General features: G+C 44.1%; 1 protein-coding gene across 3 annotated transcripts in view; it reads right to left on the reverse strand.

The window, feature by feature from the left end:
- The window catches only part of FBXW8 (F-box and WD repeat domain containing 8), a 113525-nt gene that overhangs the window by 17680 nt on the left and 70725 nt on the right, over positions 1-25120 (reverse strand). For all 3 annotated transcript variants that reach the window (XR_009730387.1, XM_061384891.1, XM_061384890.1), the window contains 2 exons: positions 23010-23206; positions 19885-20091 (listed from right to left, as the gene is read on the reverse strand). Coding sequence is in view for 2 of the 3 variants with exons in the window: in XM_061384891.1 (XP_061240875.1) it covers positions 19885-20091; positions 23010-23206 (404 nt within the window). In the remaining variant the exon portion in view is untranslated. The remainder of the gene's footprint in view (positions 1-19884; positions 20092-23009; positions 23207-25120) is intronic.

Genomic DNA, 25120 nt, shown 5'->3' on the forward strand with positions numbered 1-25120 from the left:
TCAGTCACATCCACTTGATAATTAATAGGAAGCTCTGTTCCATAAGGTATGGAGGCAGCTAAGAAAGTATTCTTGGTCTCCAGACAATGTATTCATTATATTTGAACACTGCCTCTTCTCCCGGGCTTCCCAGGGTGGCTCAGTGGATAAAGAATCTGCCTGTAATGCAGGAGACCTGGGTTCGATTCCTGCGTCAGGAAAACCCTCTGGAGGAGGACATGGCAACCCACTCCAGCATTCTTCCCTGGAGCATCCCACGGACAGAGGAGCCTTGTGGGCTATAGTCCACAGGGTTGCAAAGAGTCGGATACAACCGAAGTGACTGAGCATGCATGCACACCTTCTCTCCAGCAAAAAAGGGGGCCAGGGAGGATGATTCATAAGGAACCTTTCTGAAGATTATTTAAGTCTCTTATTAAAAAGTAATTCATTTAACATTAAATGCTCACTATGGGTCAGTAACTGTTATTAAGTACTGAAGACACAGTACTTGCCCCAGAATTCACAGTTCAAAAGCCTCTTCATTTACACACACATACACACACATATGAGCATACATTGTATTCTGTTGATCATGGGGTTAAAATTCATCACTGAACTCAACAGTTTTAATGTAATATTTTATAGAGAGTCTCCTCTCACCACACACATGAAAACGATATGCTATTTTTTTGTTAACCTATACACTTACCAATTATCAGTATACAGATTCATATTTCAGAATTGAGAGGTTAATAAACTGACCCCACCTTGAAAACCATCGATCTCACTGTCAACATACATTTATAAGAACTGAATCTTTGGAAATTCCTAAGAAACTATTGCTCATAGTATCTGAAAGGAGAGAGGGCAATTTCAAAATGTAAAATGCCTTCTTAATCCACAAAGACTATAGAGAACACGCTAAATTTTATTTTTATTTCATGCAGTTGAAAATAAAGTTTCTGAGAAAACTTCAACTATAAAATATCCAAAATAGGATTATGTGGACCTAGAAATAAATCAAATCTGCTATCTACGGTGAATATCCTAAAAACCGCATAAAATTAGTTCCTAGAGGGAGGGGAAAAAAAACACCAGCAATCTCCTGGTCTACTTTAAAGTAACATTCCACACTTACATATCACTGTAGAGTTTTCAATAGGACTTGGACTCAATCTCTTGGTTTTAAAATACTTCAACATCGACAGCAGGAAGAAATGTCCTCAGTAAATAGAAGAATTAAAATCTGATACTGAGTCTATCCCTATGTCTTTACTTTTTCTGGAAGTTTTTTTTTTTTCAAGAGGACAGGTCATTTCTGAATGAAACAGTGGGATCTAATCCCTCTCCAAAAATTCATCATAAAGATGTCTAAGTTAGTAGTCAGGAGTCAAGGGTTTTCTAAAGTGTTTAATAATTCAACAAATCAGAACTACCAGAAGAGTACCTTGACCATTACGTTTAGTTAAAGACCACAGAGATTAGAAAACACATTACCCATCTCAGAGGCGGTTCTTCCCACGTTACGAGTCCCTCAACGACCTTTACCATCTCCCTCTCCCTCCCGTGCTCGCTCTCTTTTAATAAGGTTGAGCAAATGGGACTTCATTTTATCTGATTGCCACAGACTAGTGAGATTAATTATTCATGCTCACGCTCTCCCTCTTGTTAAAGCCATGCATTAGACTAATTTTTCTCTTTATTGCCCTAGTTGGGTGAGTCTCAACCCCTGGCCACTTGACTCGCTCTCAGAGGTGTATGGATATGCTGGAAAGAGGGAAAAAATGACCCGTAGCTAAAATCTTGGGAGAAAATGTTCTGCACTAATGTGACCGCCAAATCAATAGATGTTGCTGGGGATTTTTTTTCTTTGAAGTACCAAGAGTATATCATAAAAGGGCTTAAATAGTGACTACAGAGCAAATTTTTGTAGGAGTTGGATGTTTCTTTAAGAATTGTCCAGAAGAACTGAACCTGTTGTCTATTTTACAAAGAAAAGTGCAGGAGAGTCAGTGTGGGGTCTCTGGACACTGTGGGGTCTACTCTTTTCTCTCTGGTTTCCAGGTAGATGGAGAGGGCACCTCGGGGCAGCAAGCATTGTTTAAAAAGCACTTTGCTTTTGGCAATCCACTCTAGTAGTATTGCCTGGAAAATCCCATGGACAGAGGAGCCTGGTAGGCTACAGTCCATGGGGTCGCAAAGAGTCGGACACGACTGAGCGACTTTCCTTTTTTCCATCTTAAGAGATCTTAAAGTATTTCTACAAACCCTACTCTTAAAATCCTAACTTTCATTTCTGTCAATTACTTAATTTCTCTGAAATTTCAAAAAAAAAATTTTCTGATTGCAAACATAATATATAACAAGTTCTAACACAACAAAATCATGTAACAAAAACTTGTAACCTTCTGCATATCCATCTCTCAAAAAGAGCCACTTTAACAGTTCAGTGTATACAGCTGTCCCTCGGTATCCATGGGGGTTGAGACTCCCGGATACCAAAATCTGCCCACACTTAGATAAAATGGTGTAGTGTCTGCATGTAACTTACATTTTCTCATCTGTGTATTACTTACACAACTAACACAATGAAAATGCTGGGTATATAGCTGCTGGTGCTCAGCAAATTCAAGTTTTGCCATTTGGAACCTTCTAGAATATCTTTTTAAATATTTTCAACCTGGGATGGGTTGAATCTGTGGATTGGGAGCCTGTCTCGCTGACTGGGCGCTGCTAGACTTTTTCTATACCCACGTCTGTCTTGTCTGTTGCTCCCTTTCTCTCTCTCTCTATGTGTATCAAATTGTTTTTTTCTTCAATGGGATTATTGTTCTGTGACTTGTTTTTCCTACTAAATAACATGAGAGATCTTTCTTTATCAGTACCTATTAATAAGTTGATCTTTTCCTTTTTAAAGGTTGCACAGAATTTGTCATGGATATATAATTCCATATTGGTGGATATCTGAGTTGTTTCTAATTTTTTTAGACAAAGTAAATAACAATTACCCTTAATTTGTAATTCTTTCTGCAGTCAGTCAACAAATGTTGATGACTCTTCCTCATGCAGCAGGCACTGGAATGAACAGGGAGGGTGGGTGATGTGCAGGAGCCTTGGCGGGCTGCCAGCTGAAACAACCCACCTCTTCACCAGCTGCGTGCGGCCACCAGCTGTCCCACTCCTCTGTTTGTGGGACTCACCTCTCTGAGGAGACCCACCTTTCCACCGTGTTCTAGAAGGTGGTGATGTCACAGGAGGGGCAGCAGTACAGTCAGGATGGAGGTGGCAGCCACAGGCCCAACATGGGGAAACCTCAGGCAACACCCTGGTGCAGGCAAACCCTGCTCCTCCCAGGTGTAACCCAGACCAGCTAGTGTATCTAGCACTGGCTTTCCAACCAGACCCTGAAGGAAAGGGATAAGAAATGGCTCTGTCCCTGCAGTGGAGTGAGCTCAAGGCAGGTCAACTACACTCAGTAAGACCTGGGTTTAGCTGCAAACATTTCTGAAATCTGGGACTGCTATTCCCCTTATTATGAAACAGGAACCATTTGTGTACAGAAACAGTTCTGAAGAGATTACAGAGCCTTGCAGTCCCAAACTTGTGGTCACGCGCTAATGACTGAAGAAAGGAACTCCATTTGTACTTTAAGTTTACCAAAAACAGTGAGTCTTCCTCAAACTACTCCACGTCATCTGCCAAAGGCATGACACCACTACCAATGTCACCCTAAGCAGCAGGCTCACCTCCCCCAGACCCTGTTCAGTTGTGCCCAACTTTTTGCAACCCCATGGACTGTATGTAGCCCACCAGGCTCCTCAGTCCATGGGATTTCCCAGGCAAGAGTACTGGAATGGGTTGCCATTTCCTCCTCCAGGGGAGCTTCTCAAGTGGTGGATTCTTTACCACTTAAGCCACCTGGGAAGCCCTACCACAGTCTCGTACACAAGAAATACTCATATAGGGCTTGTCTGCCTTTCCAAAGAGGTGAGGAGTGGTCAGAAGGCTTCTTTACAAGACTATAGCTTTTTAAAAAGTGTGAAATAAAGATAAGTTTGTCTGCCACCATCTTAAAAAGGAGAAGCGACAGAGAGGAAAGGTGAGGCGATGCTGTGCTGGACTGCAGCAAAGTGAAAGACAAAAGTCACAGGGAGAAGACCTGATTGCCATTCGTGGAGATGACAGTCTACCTACTTTCTTTTCTGATCTCTAACGACTCTCCTCCGTCACTACCATATATACTCTTCTGAGGGAAAGTCATGATTAAGAAGCCAAACTCTAGAAAGTAGAGCCTCATGCTCTCTTCTCTTCCATCCCAATCAAGCTTATCTTGTATTCTCTTTGAGCCCTTAGCAGAGTTTAGCCCTCCTATCAGTGCTGAAGGTATCTACCATCTATGCAGCCCACCCCATCCAGTGTTCCCAAGGTGCCATTTAGAACCGTGCATTTGCTTCCTCCGACTTTTCCCCAGACCCGTGGTTCTCAAACGCTGGAGGGCAAGAGGGTCACTGAGGAGACTGACTTTACAGAGCAGCCGAGGCTCTGTTTCGAAGTGCCAGGCCACACGCTGTTAACACTGTCCTAGACGAAGGCTCCTTGGGGCAACAACCCTATCATTTATTCCTGCAGCACTGACGAAGGACCCAGCAAGCGCCCGGTACTCTGTAAGTGCCCGCACATGAACTACATGATTATCAGGCAAACCCAGGGCTTAGCACCGTCTGCGTGTCTGCTCAGTCGCTCAGGTGTGTCCAACTCTTTGCGACCCTATGTACTGCAACCCACCAGGGCCTCTGTCCATGGGGATTCTCCAGGCAAAAATACTGCAGTGGGTTACCATCTCCTCCTCCAGGGGATCTTCCCAACTCAGGGATCGAACCCGTATCTTCTGCATTGGCAGGTGGATTCTTTATCACTGAGCCACCTGGGAAGCTCTACCATGGTCTGGCACACAATAAATACTCAGATAGGCCTTGTTTGGCCTAACATATTCCCCCATCCCTGCACGTCTAATCTTGTTGCCAGCTTGCACAAAGGAACCACTTCATTGTGCTCAAAATAGAAGGTTCCATAGCTCTCTCTCCACAATATCCAGATTCTAGAACTCCCACGCTGTACCCAGGCCCCAGGTTCCACCTCTGACAACACGGCACACAGACTGTCTGGAAAACCATCCTCTTTCAAACACTGAGGATGGCTGGTTAAGATTCAATCTATTAAACATTCTTCAAATGTCCTGTTTAACTACAAAATCTGAGAAATTCCAAGGAGCCAGAGACAGAGACAGCACAATAAGCAGAAGGGGAGGCAGCACTCAGGTCAAGGGCTGCTCTGGGGAACGTCTGCTGGGGTCAGGAGCCTGGAAAACACGGGAAACGGGCACAGTCTCCAGCCAGAGCCAGGTGGAGCCAGCACTGTGGAGTCTGCCTGAATCTGGGGCCCTTGGAGAGTGAAGTACACTTGGCAAAAAGTGAGCCAGGAGCAAAACTCTATCCACTGGTAAACAGAGCCTCCTGCAGGTTCAGCTCAGGATGGAAACTGGTTGCCCTTGGGCCTGCAACCCTCACACAGGCTGGGGGTTTGAAGTCATATGACCTGCAGGGCCAAAAGACTCCAGGGCTAGTAATTAAAGTATTTTCATGTCAGTAACATGGTTCCTGGTAGCTGGCAGAATACTGACAGGAGGAAGACCCTCTCAACCCAGGTCCAGCAGGAGATCTACAACTTGAGATCAGCCAAGTATGAGTTCACAATTCTTAAAAACAAAAAAAATTATTTTTCCTAGAGAAGGAAATGGCAACCCCCTCCAGTATTCTTGCATAGAAAATACGAAACCGAGGAGCTTGGCGAACTATAGTCCATGGGGTTGTAAAGACTCAGACGCAACTGGGCACACACACACGTACGTGGCAAAAGCACATCCTGAAATGTCTATTAAGACAAGTGTCAAATCAACTGTACTTCAATTAAAAAAAAAAGAACAGGAAAGGAAAAATTTTTTTTTCCAAAGACAGAAACAACTCTTTATAAGTGAGACATAAACCTGAAGAATCAGGCTTCCAAGGACATCAGAGGTTTATCAGGTGAAGAAAAATATGCATGCTGGAAATGTTTACAGAAATAAAAGAGAGTGAGGGGTCAAAGCGGCAAGTTTGATTAAGTAGCTTTGAAAAGCAAAACAACTTTCTAGAAATTAAAAAAAAAATCAATGGATGAGTTAAACAAGTAATTAAGAGTTCAAGAGAGAATTTGTGAACTAGAAGACAGATGAAGAAATTATTCAGGGTGCAACAGATAGATACGGAGATGGAAAAGATGAGTGGGTGGGGGAGGGCAGAGAAGGTAAAGTAGTTTCGTCTAACACACATCTAACCTGAGTTCAAGACAGAATAGAGAGAATGAGGGAGGGCAAATTTCAACAAGTCAATGGCTGAGAACTTTCTGCAACTGAAAGCAAAGAAGCGCCAGAAAATCCCTAACAGGGAGAACAAAACTAAATCCACACCTAGAAACAGTAGAGAGAAACCACAGAAAATTAAAGACAAGGAAAAAGCAGCCAAAAGAAGAGAAAGAGTCCTAAATGGGACAGAAAATTAACCTCTCAGTTAACATCAGTGGAAGTCAAAACTAATCACCTCTTCAGACGAGATCAGGTGTGTTCAGGGTGGTATGGCCATAGACAAATTAATCATCTCTTCAAAGGTCTGAGAGAAAACACCTATCCATCCTGGAATGACAAAGGACTGGTGAAACCACCTTTCAAGAAAAAGTATGAAATAAAAATGCTTTGGGATAAAAACAGAGACAGCACTTGTGGTCACGAGATCTTCAATGAAAAATATACTTTTGAAAGGTGTAAAATCATTTCAGAAGAAAAGGTCTAAAATGCCAGGAGGCGCAGTGAGCAAAGAATAAGGTAAATGTGCATGGAAGTCCATGAGTGTTGACTGTACACCACCGCAATTCTGATTCGGGGTTAAATAAACAGAACGAACTCCATCTAGTCCTTATTATTCCAAACAGTCAAGTGCCACGCATCAGGGCAATGTACCAGGAGCACAAAGATGCCAGGTGCGTGGGGGCCTCCAGAAATGCGGTCTGTGTCTTGGATACCTGTGCGGTTGTGTCTGGCACACAGGATGGACGTGGTGTACCTTTGATGAAAGAGTGCGGAACTGCTGCACATTTCTGCATGTGTTGATTATAGGCAAACGATACACTGGCCTTACATTAAAGATATGCGCCACAAATACAAATGAACACATTAAACCAAACTGCTTTCCACCAACAGCAAAATATTTAGCTGGTTTGTAAGTGGGAGTACAGTTTCATCTAAGTGGGAGGCACAGTTTCATTCAATACAGATCTTAAAGTACAAGACTAGTGATGCTCACTTAAAAAAAAAGATACAAAAGAAAAAGAGCTCTCACCTTTGGGGCAGAATTTACTCATGTGAACAACCCAGGTTGATCTCCTGACCTGACATAATATGACCCATAGAAACGGGGTCAAAAATTTTACTACAAAAAATGCAGGGTCTGCTTATCGATGTTCACATACTAAGCTAAGTGAATCGCCTCTATAAATCCACAGATGAGCTAAGATTTAAAAAAAAAAAAAAAAACGATGAGAAAGACAGACAATTGGGCTGGGAGGGCAAGCCGGTGAGAAAAGAGTAAATCATACGCAAAACAGCCAATAAAAAAATAAAAAAGCAGTTAATATACATGAATAATGGATGTCTGATTTAAAAGCAGTTTACTCCGATATGATGTAATTTTTGACAATCAGCCAGAGAGACTATTTTGTAAGTCCCTGCCAGAGATAAGTCAGCGCGCGAGGCCTGGTAAGGCGACGTATCTGTGAACATGTGGAAAATGACTTTCACCACCACCCCAAAGGTGACTCTGCTGGCAGACAAAAGCTTGCCTCTCAGGCGCTTTCAGCAGCAGCAAGCACAAGCTGCCGAGCTGAAGAAATGGACCCCTGACACGAGCACAGATCCCTCGGCCGCAGCAGCCCCGCGACAATCTCCATGACATGCTTCTGGCACAGTCCACCCTCAAACGGCGCACAAAGGGAGCAGTAGCCCAGGCTGTTTTCATGTTTAAGTTTTAACTGGAGTGACAAGCCCACGAGGCCAAGATATCTCAGGGATGGGACGGTGCTGCTGAGCGGCGCCAGGCGCTGGGTAGGCAAGGCCCGCGTGCGCGCCCCACCACCACGCGCCAATGCACCTGCAACCCCCGCTGTTCCAGGACTGGACTCTGCCTGGGAAGCCACTGCCAATCGCCACAGACCGTGCCAAACGTGGGGCTTTGTGATGTGGGCAGATGTCTACAAAGGGCCAGAGCGAGGCCAAGCCGACACCTATTGTGACCTAAGCCTGAAAAGAACCCAGAGAGCAAGAGCATGCTCGGGTGACAACGCAGGCCAGCCTGTGGTCCAATCTCTCCCCATCCCCCTACATCCACAGATGCTGGAAATAATAGAGGAAGGCAGGTGTACTCTGGGACGGAGCCGAGAACGGCTCTCTGCCCTGCTTCAGGGATCTGTGTAGACAGTCTGCGTCCTTGTGCTAGAAGAAGGTGAAGAGCTATGACTAGCAAAACAACAGGTCACTGGGGAACCTGGAATGAACAGGAGATGTTCACTGTCAGAGCATTCAGTGCAGTGAGGAGACTGTAACTGCTACGCAAGCATGTAACTCAAAGCTGAAAATCCTCACGTCCTTTCACGCACCCAACAGGCCTCATCATAATGAAGAGTGTGCATGCCCAGTTTCAGAGCACTTCACATGTAACTAATCACAGCCCTGTGAGAAAGAAGGTTATCATTAAATCTGTGCTTGTAGAGGGAGGAAAACCTAGGCTGCAGACTACAAAATGAAGGCTTCAAAATTTAAGACAACTGGGACATTACTTTTTAACTGGGAAGAGTGCAAGTGAGACGACAGTGGTATAACAACACTGTGAACCTGTAGATTCACACTGTATATGAAGGTCGGCACAGTCTGTGTCTTGGGCATCAGTTTTCGACTGGCCTGGCAACTCCTCGTTTGGCCCCAAGTTGAGGCTGAACAAAGGCTTACAAGCAGGTAGACTGGCAGAAGGTGGATACAGTCAGCTGACAGAGGAGCATGAAAAACCACAGTCAACTTCTGGGGCCTTTGATGGAGGGCGCATAGTCCGCCCCAGCTCCCTTCACACCCTTAAGATCTAACAACCTTTCAACGACACCGTATGGTCCATGTTGGTGTCAGCACAAACGTGCTCAGCAGGGTCTTGTACGTAAAGACGAATATTAGCTGTTAACAATCATCGTGATAGTCTTTTCACACAAATCCTGTCAGAATATCACTCCATTTGGTTCTCACAACCAGTAAAGGAAGACTAACATCACCGTACACATTTTGTGCATAAAGAAATTGAGCCTTAAAGTAGCTTAAATATTAGTAACTTGCCCCACATGACACAGGTAACAGCAGCCCAGGATGCACAAGGCAGAGCCCAACTCGTCTCATTTCCAGGTCAGTGTTTGCCTGACCATATGGCACCATATGACAAGCTTTTTCCTTTTCCTGCAAAAATAGTCATGAATAATGGCTGATAGTTACAGTGTCCTCTATGTCCCAATAAGGGACAGTGCAGTCACTCACCCCACCTGATCCCCACAATTCCATAAGGGGGGTACCACGATTTTACTCCCTTTATAATAGGAAGCGGAGGTGTAGAGGGGTCAAGTCACTTACACAGTGAAGTTCTGAAACTAGAATTCACGGCCAGGTGGGAAGACCTCTAAGGCCATCATCCTAAACCTCCACCTCAGGGTGCTCAAAATGCGACCCCCGGACTAGCAGCATCAGCAGCACAGGGCAGAGCCTCAGGCACTCCCCCCACCCCTGGACTCATTGAGTCAGAAGCCTGAGGGGTGGAGGCCCAAGATCTGTATTTTTCTGCGATTCACTGGTGTTTGAGAACCCCTGCCCTGCACCAACCCTGCTTCTCAAGCCAAAAAGACTTTCCGACCTTAAAGCAGTGGTGCTCAGCTCTGAATCCTCACTCCCCGCCTCCCAGCTGGCGGCCGTCTGGTTAAGACAGCACTGGGCTGGGCAGTGACAACACGGCAGTGTGCGACGCGGGGCCTGTGCACCTAAGGGTCGGGAAGGGGAGGCGCTCACTGAGAGCCAGCACCGCGAGTAAGGCTGCTTCTCAAAGGGGACACTGGGTGGACTCCCTGAGAGGACATGAGCAGACAGGAGGGGAAGAAACAGCATCCTCTGTACTGCACATGCCTGGCTGGAGCAAGGGGCTCCCTTTGGAGGTGTGGAGAACAGGAACCAAGGCCAGGCAGAAGGTGGGCACCAGGGCCTCGTCTACACTCCTCAGCATGCAGCCACTGCTCTGACAAAACCAAATGGACCACGAGGAGGGGCACTGACAGGTGGTACAAGAGCCCAAAAGCCAGGAAAGGGCAGAGGTGGGTGAGGCAGGGGGGCTAGGGAAGAAGTATTCTCACGTCACTTTCAACATATATTTTACAACTTGTGAACAGGAGATAAGAGTTCACACCCTAAGGAAACAGTGCAGAGAAGCCGCCAGGGAAAGAGGTGGAGCCTGGGCCAGAGGGTCCGAGGCTAGAGGCTAGGAGCCAAAGAAACCCGTGCATCGAATCCGGTCCCCATCCAAGCCATCAGTTCCGCATCTGCAGCGGGGAGGTGAGCCGAGGCTGGAACCAGGTAACAGCAGAGCTGCTTCCTGCACGTGGCAGAGATGCCGGGCTCACTGAGAACCTACCAAGGCCCTTCATCTGGAATGTGACCGCTTACATGTAGACTCAGCTGGGGTTGCCTTTGTCCATCTACAGAACCAGATTTACCCTGTAAATTAGTAATACACTGGGAGAGCAACTTTGTGTCCATTAGAAGAATGCATCTGCAACTCAATAATTGATAGGTTAATTATAAACCCACTCTCTAACACAGTGCCTTATAGACTGAAGTGCTGGGCATATTAATAAATCATATTCATCTATGTACTGAATAAAAAGCAAAAGCCCTCCACTTTGTAATATTTTTCTGAGTCTAGTTTAAGCTGCCATGTGAACCTGAAAACAGTAAAACCTCTTAAATATTCTGAAATTCAGGCCGTTTTCTGTGTGCCCTCTTCTCCTGCCCTTGACCAAACCAACACCATTTGTCTCAACTGTCTGGACGTATGTACATGGAAAGTCTGCGGCCTATTGTACAATGTCACTGTTCCTGTTGTGGGCAAAGGCAAACATTTCTGACAGGCCCCCTTGATCTTCATTAATTGGAAAAACAAGCTGATTTCTAACCCTAACAAACCTTGTTGCTCCTCATCGGTCAGGAAGAAACGAAAACCACATGTACTGAGAAGTTGACATAAATGCAAGATAACTCCAAGTTCACTCTCTCCCATGGCTGTGGGATGATAAACCAGGACTCCATGTAAATAATCAAGAAAGCCATTAGAAAAATTAGGCCCTAAATAAAACTCTAAGTTTTATTTCAAAAGACAAAGGAGAAAAAAGGAAATGATCATCACATATGTCACCGTAATGATCTTGTAAACGTACTCAGTGATTCGAGAATACAGATCAATGTTTTTTTAGAAACAGAAAATGGTAAGAATGTCACAGATAAACAAAACGATGCCAGCGTGAGTGAAGACAGAAGACACTAAGACACAGTGCCAGTCCTCTTGGACAAGGCTCCACGTCTCAAAGTGATGGTTCACAAGGTGACTCAGCACACGCACTAACTTCCCGCGTTCGTCCTGCCAGAGGCCAAGCTCCCCTGGCCCTCCCTACTCTACACGCCTTCTCTCAGAACAGCTCTTGGGAAAATGAACCCTGTGATGCACACGGACTGCTGGGACTGCAGACATGGCTTCAGTATCGCTCCCACACCCGCCCACCCCACCGGTATTCCAGCCCACCTGGACCACCCCAGCGCCCGGAAACCCTCCTCCAGGCCTGATGCCTCTGCACTGGTCCCCTCGCCCGGGCTTTCCTGATGAACTCTGACCCAAAGCTGGTGGGGGTGGGGAGGCGGAGGAGGAGTCTGAACAGGTACTGAGCACCAGCCATAAGCACACTACTGCTCTCCCCAGGTATTCTCCCGTTTCCAAATGGGAAGCCTGAGGCACTTAAGCAACTTGCCTAAGGCTTATATGACTCTAAAACCCTTGCTCCGTCCCCAGTGGTTATACCACTGCCTGACTTAGCTGAAAATACTTTTCCCTATATTCACTTTTAGTAACTTCCTCACACTCTCCCTGGAGTGGTTCCGGACCGCTAGAGATCCTAAAGCATTCTCAGCTTCTACAAGTGGCAGCTTTCCAAAAACAGGTTTTGCAGAATTACCCACTACGGGTGTAGAGAATCCGAGAGGTGGTCGAGTCCCCAAAGGTCTCTAACTCAGAGACGGGTCTTGAGAAGCCCTGGGGCTCTACAGAGGCATTTCAAGGTTTTCACAAAGATGTGAAAACTATTCATTTTTAACAATATACTAACAATTATGCCGATTACTGATATATTTTGATATTAAAACATGTACAAAATGCATATGAATGTTCAATCCTCATCTATGTCTTCATCTATGCAGTTTTCTAGAATTACTCTGGAATCCGGCAAATACACTGTGAAGGTCTCCCTATGACCTCATGTCCATCTCAACATGGAGAAAACCATCTCTGCATCTGCCACGCTGCTGTTAAAGCCCACAAGATGGTGAGCCCCGAGGCAGATGTCATGTTTTGAGACATCACTGTTTCCAGCACAATCAGAAATCCAGCATGTCGTATGTGTTCAGTGAGCAGTGGTTAATGACAGCATCTTGAGCAACAGAAGTGGGACCTTTGGCAACATCACTAAAAATCCAGAAAATGGGTCTCTGAGTGCTGTTTTCTTAAACTTCTCCAAGCAGAAAGTAAATAAATATGAAAAATATTAAAGGTTTAAGGAGAAAGTAGAGGGGAAATGAGACATTTATTTACTTTGTGAACTTTAAATTTCAAATTAGTCATCCTGCTGGTAAAATACTGTTTTTAGTTCTCTTCTGGAATGGAACCTTGAACAAAAAGGATGACAGATTTCACATGCTAGTGTAGGTATGGAGAATGGAGCCAGGATCCATGAGCACTGCGATGGATACCAAAGGCTCTCCCAGACAGGTATTTCAACCTGTGATGTGGGCAATAACCAGTCCAGAGTCTTTTCACGTCTGTGTATGGGGAATGATTATCTTAAGAGACGTTAGCAATTGTTTTCCAGTGTGATATAAGCTGAGGAGGCAGCGCCAAGCCAGGGTCCTTGTCAAACACACCCAGCCTCCTGGATTACTTCACTCATGTCCCCTGATTAGGATGCATGTCACATGCTGCTTAATACAACCTGCTGCTGAATGCCAAGCGCATTAGGACTAAATTAGGAAATATGTTCAAATACAAAGAATAACGTGAAGAGCTGTAGGTGGGTCTCTTCCTTGATGAGGCATGAGACTCAGAGTCAGCATAATGCTCTTAAATGAGGCAATTCTATCTCCTAACCCTCCACCTCAGCAAGTAAAATTTAATTCAGGTAGCAAAAGAATTAATAAAGATGATATGGCATCATAAAAACATTTTCATGGATGAAAGTGTTTTTGACAGGTTCAGGAAATATGAGACATAAAAACAAATTTTAAGGGCCTGTTTGGGCACAGAGGGCTGCAACATGAAGAAGAGATGAGGCCAGAGGAAATGCTATTACATTTGTTTTCTTTTACAATCATATGCCACCTACCAATGGATACCTTTAAGATTATTTATGCCACTAAAGTGACAACCAAAGAATGCAATGTCAAAACTTAGTCTGTTTTCATCTAAAAGTAAAAGGACCTTCAAGCAGCTCACCACACATCTCCCTTGTCCAGCAAGACACAGGAACTGATGAAAAAGTACCAAACAAGTTCCTGCCCAATCATTCTCGCCAGCAATAAGCATGGCCTTTAGGAGATCCCGTTAGAGATTGTGTGCTCAGTCGTGTCCGACTCTTTGCAACACCATAGACTGTAGCCTGCCAGGCTCCTCTGTCCATGGAATTCTCCAGGCAAGAATACTGGAGTGGGTTGCCATGCCCTCCTCCAGGGGATCTTCCCGACCTAGGGATGGAACCCGCATCTCCTGCATTGGCAGGTGGATTCTTACCACTGAGTCACCTGGGAAGCCCTCTCATTAGAGTAGGGGGCCCCAGTCCACCAGATCTGATGATTGATGACTTGAGCTGGAGCTGATGTAACAATAATAGAAATAAAGTGCACAGTAAATGTAATGCATGTGAATCATCCCGAAACCAACCCTCCCACCCCAGTCCATAGAAAAATTGTCTTCCACAAAACCAGTCCCTGGTGCCAAAAAGTCTGAGAACCACTGTGCTAGAGAAGTATCCGGACAGCAAGGGATTCCTCGACCCATTTCAGAAGCCCTCAGCTCCCCAGCAGCCCCCTAGGACGGATCAGCTCAACACGACTCCACAGGTGAAGGGAAAAGTTTAAACCACCTAACCGCCTGAAGACTCAAGGAACGTGGGTGCTGGACAGAAACCGAAAAGTCCCATGTCCAGCCCTCCTCATTTGACAGCACAGAGGCAGGTGAGTCTACGGTCTTAAGTAACCATGGGCTCCTCTCATGTGACAGCCAACAAGCAGAGCAAGGGCACAGGGCAGTGTGTGTCACAGTTCTTTCCGCCCTAATGGTGGTCTGACAGGGCTGTCGAGCCCACTGCACTGATCCCACGTGAAGCCTGTGATTCTAGATGAGGTCACTCATCATCAAAGCAGAATGCCACAAAATAATTTAAATGAGGGTCTGGACCAGACAGAACCCTGTTTATTCCCTCTGGCTTCATTTTGTTTGTGACCTTTTTGCAAAGCCTGTTGAAAGGAAAGATGCTAAGGAACAGCGAGGAGAATGGGACCACCACTTTTCAAGGAACACCTTCTACAGAGGGCAACAGTTACCAAATGCTGAAGGCTCAGACCCTTCTGACCCAGCAAGTCTTTACTTTGAGGAACTAATCCTATAAACACGTTCACACGGATCACGTGTTGTTTATAACAGCAGAGGACTGGGAGCAGCTAACACCCATCAACAGGGGCAAGGCAGCCCCTAAGGGACCAACTATAGAGTGCAGTATCATTAAATCACTCACACACACACACACACACACACACACACACACACACACACACGAACTACCAGGAAGTTCTTTATTATGTTACAAGAAACGATGAAATGATCTCCAAGACATTTTGTTGCAAGAAAATGCAAGATGCAGGACAAAAACAGTGTGTTTTACCATTTATATTTTTAGAAAGAGGGACGGAGGACACGTATGAATAATCTGCTTACACACGCATAAAATGGCTCTGCAGGGACGTACAAGACACCGACAGCACTGTCTCAGCTCCAGGAAGAGAACCTGGGCGGCAGGCCGAAAGGAGCGGAAGGAGTCATCCCACTGTACACCCTCCCTTTCGCATCTTTTGATTTCTCAATCAGGTAAATGCATTACCAAGTTAAAAAACACTCTTTTTTTCAAGGGTGTTTAAAGATCTGCTCTTTTAAGAAAGAATGAAAACAGATAATAGCCATTTTTCCATGACTTTACCTGGCCAAAGAAAAAGGTGGTAAACCCAGGCATAGCCTCTAATTTTGGCCTCTGAAATCCAGAAATCTGAGGATTCCCTATGCCACAGGCAAACCAAGATGTAGCTGACCACTAACGTTTTCTCTGGTCTTTCCTACCAGAGCTGGACATGGCTGAGCCAGCTGTAATCACATGTGTTTCCTTAGATTAAATACATCAGTTTCTCCTAAGTCACTTGGCTTCATTTCTGTATAAAACTATGCTTGCTAGCTTAGTAACCTAAGTACCAGACTACTGAGACCTGTGCACAAGGCTGTTTTAATTTTCCAATGCTGAAACATGACTGGTGTCCTGTAACTCTCTGTGATGAATACGTGACAGGTTGGCTAGTAGGCATGTGAATGGATGAGTCTGAACCATTATTACTATGCTCAGACAGCTGTGGTACCTAAAGAATGCTAATGTGATCATCAGATGGTACAAGGATATTCTCCAAGTAAACAAAAATAACACTACTGGAATACTCCTACAGGTCAGGGAAACTTCAGTTCCCGCCAAAAAATTGACATCAACATTTGGACTTCACATCTGCATTTATCACAGTCAATCAATAGTGGGCTCTAGCTGACCCCCAGTTTTGTATCTGGTACAAATGAAGATATACTGAACTCTGTGTTCCCGTAACGCCTTCATCTGAATCCTAGACATATGGCCAGAGGCAGACAAAAATCCCCACGTGGACGCAGCTGCAGGCTCGCTCTACTGCTAACAGTCTCACACTAACCTGATAAAAAGTGCTGTTCATGTGCTGCCAGGCCAGAGACCGACAGGACCAAAGTGTGGAACTCACAAGCAAGGTGACTAGGAGGCCACACAGAAGACTTTGAGAATTACAACAGTGCATCGTGCAATGGCACTGGTTTCAGGATGCTCCTGAAACCTCAGAGCCACTGTGACATGGCTTAGTTCACACGGCAATGCTGATTTTTCTGAGGAAGCAGAAGACCCATTAACCATAATCAGATGGAAAGTTCCGCCTCTGCAAAAATAAGCAAAGTTTCACAGCAAAGGCTTGACTTTCCTCACGTTCGAGTGGGTGGCGTTCATGTTGGAGAAACATCTTAATGCAGAGTCCTCACCAGCTCTGCTAACAACCCACCCACCCACCCAAGGGTATGAAAGTTTGCTGGTGTACTCACAAAACCTCTGGATAACTAAATGCCACTGCCAGATTTCAGAGAGGTGCTTAAACACGTTGTTGTAGCAAATTTACCTCCACTCTTAAAACACCAACGAAAAACACCCACTAACAAGTGACAGACGTTATTTTCTTGGCTCCAAAATCATTGCGGATGGTGACTGCAGCCATGAAATTAAAAGACGCTTGCTCCTCAGAAGAAAAGCTATGACCAACCTAGACAGCATACTAAAAAGGAGAGACATCACTTTGCCGACAAAGGTCCATCTAGTCAAAGCTATGGTTTTTCCAGGAGTCACGAATGAATGTGAGAGTTGGATCATAGATAAGGCTGAGCACCGAAGAATTGATGCTTTCGAACTGTGGTGCTGCAGAAGACTCTTGAGAGTTCCTTGGACTGCAAGGAGGTCAAAGCAGTCAATCCTAAAAGAAATCAACCCTGAATATTCATTGGAAGGGCTGATGCTGAAGCTGAAGCTCCAATACTTTGGGCACCTGATGAGAAAAGCCGACTCTTTGGAAAAGACCCTGATGCTGGGAAAAACTGAGGGCAAGAGGAGAAGGGGATGGCCAAGGATGAGATGGTTGGATGGCATCACTGACTCAATGGACGTGAGTTTGAGTAAGCTCCAGGAAAGAGTGAGGGACAGGGAAGCCTGGTGTGCTACAGTCCATGGGGTCACAAAGAACCAGACGACATCTTGGTAAGTGAACAACAAGTTATTAGAGGGAAAAGGAACTTTTAAAAATGAATTTTTATCAAATTAACATACAAATCAGCTAATTCTCATAATGCTTTTTAATTGGGTTGGAAAATTTGAGAGCCATCCAAAAAAGTGCCTACTTAGACCAATATCTAAAGGATGCTCCAAGTCTAATTTTGTGCTGAGCTATTTCTTTAACTAGGGGCTTCGGTTCCCAGATGGCACAGTGGTAAAGAATCTGCCTGCCAATGCAGGAGACAAAGGTTCAATCCCTAGCTTGGGAAGATCCCCCAAAGGAGGATATGGCAACCCACTCCAATATTCTTGCCTGGAAAATTCCATGGGCAGAGAAGTCTGGCAGGCTATGGTCCATGGGGTCACAAAGAGTTGGACAAGACTGAGCAACTGAGCACACACACATCCCTTTAACTGGTTTCTCAAATACATCTGTTTCTCAAATACATCTGAATACGACCGTATCTCTATAGAAAGAGATCCACTCAGATAAGTCAAAGAGAAATAGGACCTGTCAGCTGAAATATTTATTAAAACTATGAAAGATTTAAACCAGGCTAGTATTAATTCAGGTATCACCTCACTACACTGAGAACTTGAGAAATAAGTGAGATAATCGAAACCTGAAAGCATGATGGATGAAAAATTAAGAAGCAAATAGTCTCTCTTCTTTCAACAAATGAGCTTGCCAGGGATGGGAAAAGAGTATTTTCAAAGGCTGACAAAGGGAACTGCCTTAGAAAACCAACTGCTGTCCCTCTTCACCCACTTTACAGGAAGACAAAACACAGGAATTATATCATCACAGACTTCCCAGCTAAGATACACTGAACAGGCTCCAGCAAAGCAGGCCAGCTTGAGCACAAAGGAATCCCTTCTTACAGTGAGATTACAATGAGTCTCATGTATTTTCAACCACTTTATCTGTCTTCCTGGTTGAAGAACATATAATAGGAATCCAAGTCACAAAACCAGTGAACGCCTAGAGAAGTGAGATGTGACCTTCCAGGAGACTACACAGGAGAGACAAAATGTACAAACCACAACCAGAGGCTCGGCTCAGACTATGAGTGCGACAAAGAACAGGAAGCACTCGGAGACTGTTAATTCTCTGACGCCAGGCACTACGGGTAAAGCTTTACACACGTGTTTCTTTAATCCTAGAATTCTATGAGGTCAGTACTGTGATGGACTCCTTTCTACAAATGAGGAAACTGAGGCACAATGCAAGTTAAGCCACCCGTTTAGGTCACAGTGGAGCAGGTGGCAGGGCTGGAACCGGAACACAGACGGCCCGCATCCATTCTAGCTCTCTCCCGGTTCAGAACACTGCTACATGGAAAGGGCTCTTTCCACAGGAAAAGGACAATGTCAGAGGAGCTGCTGGCTCGGGGAAGTTCCTTCCCAGGGATTATACCACTGCCAGCAGGGTCAAGAGCCAGCAAATTGGAGGAAAATCAAAACAACACAAACCTTTATCCATAACTCTCCCCACTGATCCCACTGGAAGAGAGAGTTCTGTAAGTCAGTTTTAAGACTAAGTACTGGGCCTACAGTCAGGATAATAAAATACTAAGTAGTGCTAAAATCGAGTCATCATGCAAAGAATTTCAATTAAAAACCTGTCTCCTTGTTTCTGGCTCAAAGAGCATCAAGAGGCACTTTACACACTGCAGAAAAGGATGTAAATTCTGAGGCAACCTCATCAGAAGGCACTTTGGCAACGTCCAGCAACCTTCTGACCAAGCGGCATAAATGCTAGGAATTTATCCCGGAGATTTACAAGTTGCAGTGTGCACCGGAGCATTGTCTGTAACAGTCCACAGAGAGAGAAAGCAACCTCAGCGCCCACCGATGAGGACACCGGTGAAGCAGACTGTTGTAGGCAGTGCTGGAATCCTAGGGAGAGGGAGCTGACACGGAATGCTCTCCAGGGTACACTACTGAATAAAACCTTGGGCACGGAACAGTATCACACTATGACCTCATTTCAAAGATACGCTCTTTTAGCGTATAAATGTACCCATCTGTGCATTAAAATTTTCTATATGGACATCTAAAAATTGTTGATAGTTTCTTCTATGGAGTAGGACTGGGGGAAGGGAAGAGAAAGGCAATTACTTACCACTTTATATCATTTTGAGCTACTTGAAATCTTTTTTAACCAGGCTGATATATATATATATATATATATATATACATATATATATATATATATATACTGCCTGAACACATCTTTTAAAAATATATCAGACAGATTTAATTTTCAAATTGCCTCTTAAAAAATAAAATTCATGTTTTTTTGTTAAGTCGTACATCTTGCTATTTTTGTACCTTGTTTCCTTCGTACACCCATCCCAGACTCTTCACACCAAAAGCAGCCTGGTTGGCGGAGACGTCCAGACACGTGACCGGCTGCCCGTAGACGTAATGGAGGGTTCTGGCAGAGTCTTCAGCTTTTAGCAGGTATACCAGATCTCCAGCGGTGGCCACTGCCACAGGGTACCTTTCAGTGTCTGGAACTATTTCAAGGTAGTCAACCTATTAAAGGATAAGGGTTGTTTAGTCCTTTAGGTTTCACCTACAATTCGTCCTGACTTGGTCAAAAATACACAATTCCTCCTGCATGTCAATGAGAAGATCAGCAACCCAACAGAAAAACACAGGTCAAGGGCCGGTTCACAGGAAGTGAAACACAGTTCCTACACAAATGAAATGATAAAAGAAACACAGCATACTCCTAATAAGAGAAATGCAAGGTGAAAATTCACCAAGATACCATTTTCACTTGTATCAGTAAAGATCAACTAGTCTATAAAGACATTGGGCTGGAAGTGGAGTGGCAGACAACCATATCTGTGGATCCCACTTATGATTGGTGGGATGTAGTCTGGCCCAACCTCTATGGAGGGAAATCCTGGAACATTTAACACAAGCAAATGTGCGTGTGCTCCGATGCAGCACGTTTGACGATCCAGGAATTTATTTAAACATAAACTCACATTTATGTGAAACAACTGTGTTCAAGGTTATTTGCTGCAGCCCTATTTGGTCACAGCCAAGAACCAGAAAACCCAGAACATGCCTTACTAAGGGACTAATTAAACAACTTACAGTATACTGATGTACTAGAGTACCATGCGGTCATAGAAAAAAGCACAAAGACATTCTTTATAAACTCTTACAAACGGATCACTTCTGAGACAAACTTGGGGGGGGAAGCAAGGAAGCAAGGTTAAGAGGACTTTACAGTGTGCCAAGGTGTGTAAAAGTGGCAGAGGAAGCCTGTGCACACTTGGCTTGCACGTGCGTAAATCTAACAGTGGCCGCCTTCAGGGAGAGAAATGAGCTGTGGGACAGAGCAGAAGGGAGATTCTCACTGTAAACTGTATTGTGTCTTTTAAATTCTGAACCATGAGGCTACAATAACTATTCAAAAACCAGAGTTAGTTTTTATTTCTTCATAAGAAACTGAATAAATGACAAAACTCACTCAGTTCCAAATTAGCCAAAATTGTATTTTTCATGTTTGGGCAAATACCATAAATGTGTTGCTGACAGCGTCTGAGTTACCTGCTTTCTCCCAGTTTCAACCTCATCCCGGGCAGGAAGGCCACAGGGAGCGCGCGGACGGCACACAGTCCTGCCGGCTGCACGACCGCCGCCGCTTTCTCTGATCGGCATGCACTGGAGGGGCTCCCTTTAAGAATAATTTGCTTTTCTAGATTCATATGGGGCATGCTTGCCCCAGGGCCATTTACATCGGGTTTTCACCTCCCTGAATAAATTCTGAGAGGACAAAAGCAGAAGGTGAGCCACCTCTTTAATTATGAAAATCCACAGTCCCTGACAAGAAGCCAAGCGAGTTCAAAGGCCTGAATCCTGAGACCTGTCCAGAAGCACTTGAGAGTAAACATCTGGGTGACTCTGCTAATCCTTAGGACCGACGGTGTGAGTGGTGGCCCACATCCCCAGCCCAGTGCCCATCACAAAGGACAGCTGTTCCAGGCTGGCATTACAGACCCAGGAACACTGCCACTGTGACTCAGGGAGCCTATCTGAGGAAGACAAAGATGGCCCAGCCACCGGCCCAGAGGTGCCTTTTCTAGGGATGGCCCTCATCCAGGATGAGAAACAATAAACAGTGTTATGACACATGCCTCCAGCAGTGGCTGCTTGAGTCCTCTGTCCCCTATCCTAAAGGTCACTTCTTGCTTTCCTAAAATCAACATCCTCAGTCTAGCTGTTAAATTTCACCTTCATGTTGGATTTCTGACAGATCAAGAGCTTAGACTGACTGTGACTGTGCCATTTGCTGGGAACTGGACACAACTTCACAAAGCTTCTGGTTGGTGCCAGCATGCCACCTGAGTGCCAAGGCTGGATTTGCACTTTCTGGAGGGACTCACATCTTAAGTAATTGTCTGAGTTCATATAATCATTGTTAATCTACAGAGTTCTTTAGGCAGAGGCCAAATAACAAGCACTATGTGGTTTTGAGAAGAAACAAAAATATGGTACTTTTGCATTTCTCTAATAAAACCCCAAGAGGAGAATCCAGCACCAGGCATTTTGGGGAATGCTGCCCCCAAACCAGACAGGCTTGTGGCTAACGGGACAAGCAGCTTACGGAGGTCAAGTGGTGACACCGTGGCTTTTAGCTGTTCACGTCTAGCAAGACTCCCACTGGGAGGAAAAGGGAAAGGAACAGGGTTTGTTCCAGCTCAGGCCATCAATTATTATTCAGTGTTGGCTTTTCTGTTCACTCTCCTACAGGTGCCAAAACCAAGTTCGCTTGAAACTAAACCCAAATTCAGCATAAACAGGTTTCAGCTCTTCCTTCTTACCATCACATCGTCTCCCACCATACAAATGTAGAGGCTCGGGCACAGCTGAACTCAAAATCAGGCTCCATGTGATGAACTACTAAGGTGAGCTCAGTTTCACACATGGTGTTGAGGAACACGCCTACCTGATCAACAATGACTAAATCTATGCTCATTCAAGAATTACTCCTGATGCCAAGTGAGAAAACCTTCAGATGGAAAAAGTGTAGGAGGGAAACCTTCTTTTCCACATGGTCTGGGATGTACCACTGCACTCATTTTCACTCATGTATCAGGCCAGATCCTGGTCTCAGATTCCCAGGGTGAACCTCCTGTTAATGCGAAGGAGGCTGAGGATGCCAGCAATGAGAAACTGCAGCCCCAGTGTCAGTCCTGGGGTGGAAATTACCACTTCTTATCTAGGGCAAGAGTCAATTCACCACTCTAAGTCTCTACTGACTTCTTGGTAAATGGAGGAAACAAAACTACCTACTTCACAGAGCTCTTGTGAGATTTATGGACAAAGAGCCACAGGAAGCCCTGCGTGGATGGGTGCTGTCAATATCATTTCTGTTTATATCAGACCCAGAGATTCTAAGAATGAAAAACAAAACAATCAGACTAAAAGCTCACCAGTTTCTGAACTTCAAATTCTGCAGCTATTTGCAAATTTCCCTCCTCATTGGGGCATAACATTACAACATCAAAAGCAGAAGCTGTGGCAATTGTTGCGTCTTCCTGGCTGAGGGCTAGAGCTTGTATTCTTGCATCATGCTCAAAGCGATGAATTGGATACTTTCCAGTCCTTAGATTCCAAATATTAAGAAATCCTATACAGAAAAAAATAATTCAGGAATCAAATTCACTTAGTATGCACAATTATAGAATAATCATGTAACATAAAATTAAAAAGATAAATAATAACTTGGTAAAAAATACTTGGATGACACATAACAACGGGTCAATTTCCTTAATATACAAAGAGTTTATATGATTCAATAAGGAAAAAAGCAACTGAAAAGTGAACAAAGGACCTAAGCATGTTATGCTGTTCACAGGAAAAGAAATACAACTGACATACAGCATTTTAAAAAATATAAAAATTCACTCACAACTAGAAAAATACAAATTAAAACTATAATAGAATACAATTTTTCATCAATGTTAAATTGACAAAAAAATTCATAAAACATTTGTTGCTGAGGATATGGGGAAATAGGCTTTTGCTAAACTGCTGTTAGGAATGTAAACTATTTCACCTAATTCTGGAGGCAATTTGATAATATGTACCAAATTATCAATGTATGTAGGATAGTCACTACAACATTTTTAACTATGTCAGAAGACTGGAAGCTATCTAAATGTTCACCAGTAAAGAAATTCTTAAATAAGAATTTAAATACCTCATAGTTTGTACCTCCACTGTTTGGAGTTTAAATGAGCAATCAGAAGAGTCAGTCTTACATATACGAGCTATATGAAATGATCAACAAATATACTGTTAAATGAAAAAAGTACAGTACAGAATACTGGCACAGCACACTATGTTATGTGTTTTAAAACTGTACACACACACACAATGTATACTTGGATTATCCCAGAAGGACACATAAAAAATTTAACAATGACTGACCTCTAAGGAAAGAAACCAGGGGAAAGAGACAAGAGTAAAAAAGAAATTTAGTGTACATCTTCTTGTATATAAAAAATTTTCTCCAAAATTATCTTTGCCAAAAAGATAAACTTTTAAAAAAACAGTTTTATGAGATATCTAAGAAGAATTGTTTTTAGTTGCTAGGCCATGTCCAACTCTTTTGTGACCCTATAGACTATAGTCCACCAGGCTCCTCTGTCCATGGGATTCTCCAGGCAAGAATACTGGAGTGGGGATCTCCCCTACCCAGACTGAACTCGCGTCTCCTGCACTGGCAGGCAGATTCTTTACTACTGAGCTACCAGGGAACCCCTCTAAGAAGAATAGGAGGACAAAATTGCTGAATAGTTTTAACATATGGAGTTCTTAACTTACTCTATTTGTCCTCTTGCACAACAAATAATTTTTTTCTAGTTTTGTTAAAATATAATGGACACATAACATTATATAAGCTTAAGGTATACAACAGAATGCTTTGATATACTGTGAAATGATTACCACAATAAGTTAACATCACTTCACATAGTTACAAATATCCTTTTCCTTATAATGAGAACTTTTAAGATCTACTCTCACAGTAACTTTCAAATATACAATATGGTATTATTAACTATGGGCTTTCCTGGTGGCTCAGTGGTAAAGAATCTGCCTGCCAATGCAGGAAATACAGGTTCGATCCCTGGGTTGGGAAGATCCCCTGGAGAAGGAAATGGCAACCCACTCTACCATTTCTATCTAGGAAATCCCTTGCACAGAGGAGCCTGGAGGGCTACAGCCCACGAGGGTGCAAAAGAGTCAGATATGACTGAGTGACTAAACATTAGTGACTACAGTCATCACTGCACATTACACCCTCAGAACTTATAACTGGAAGTTTGTACCTTCTGTACCCACCTTAAATCAATTTCTCTACCCTGGCAGCCACAAGTCTGATCTCTGTTTCCTTGAAGTTTTTCTTGTTTTAATGATTCCACATATAAGTGTGATCATACAGTATTTGTTTTTTCTCTGACTTATTTCACTTAGCATAATGCCCTCAAGATCCATCCATATTGTTGCAAATAGCAGAGTTTCCTTCTTTTTTATGGCT

Source organism: Bos javanicus, chromosome 17, assembly GCF_032452875.1.
Source record: "Bos javanicus breed banteng chromosome 17, ARS-OSU_banteng_1.0, whole genome shotgun sequence".
Lineage (NCBI taxonomy): Eukaryota > Metazoa > Chordata > Mammalia > Artiodactyla > Bovidae > Bos > Bos javanicus.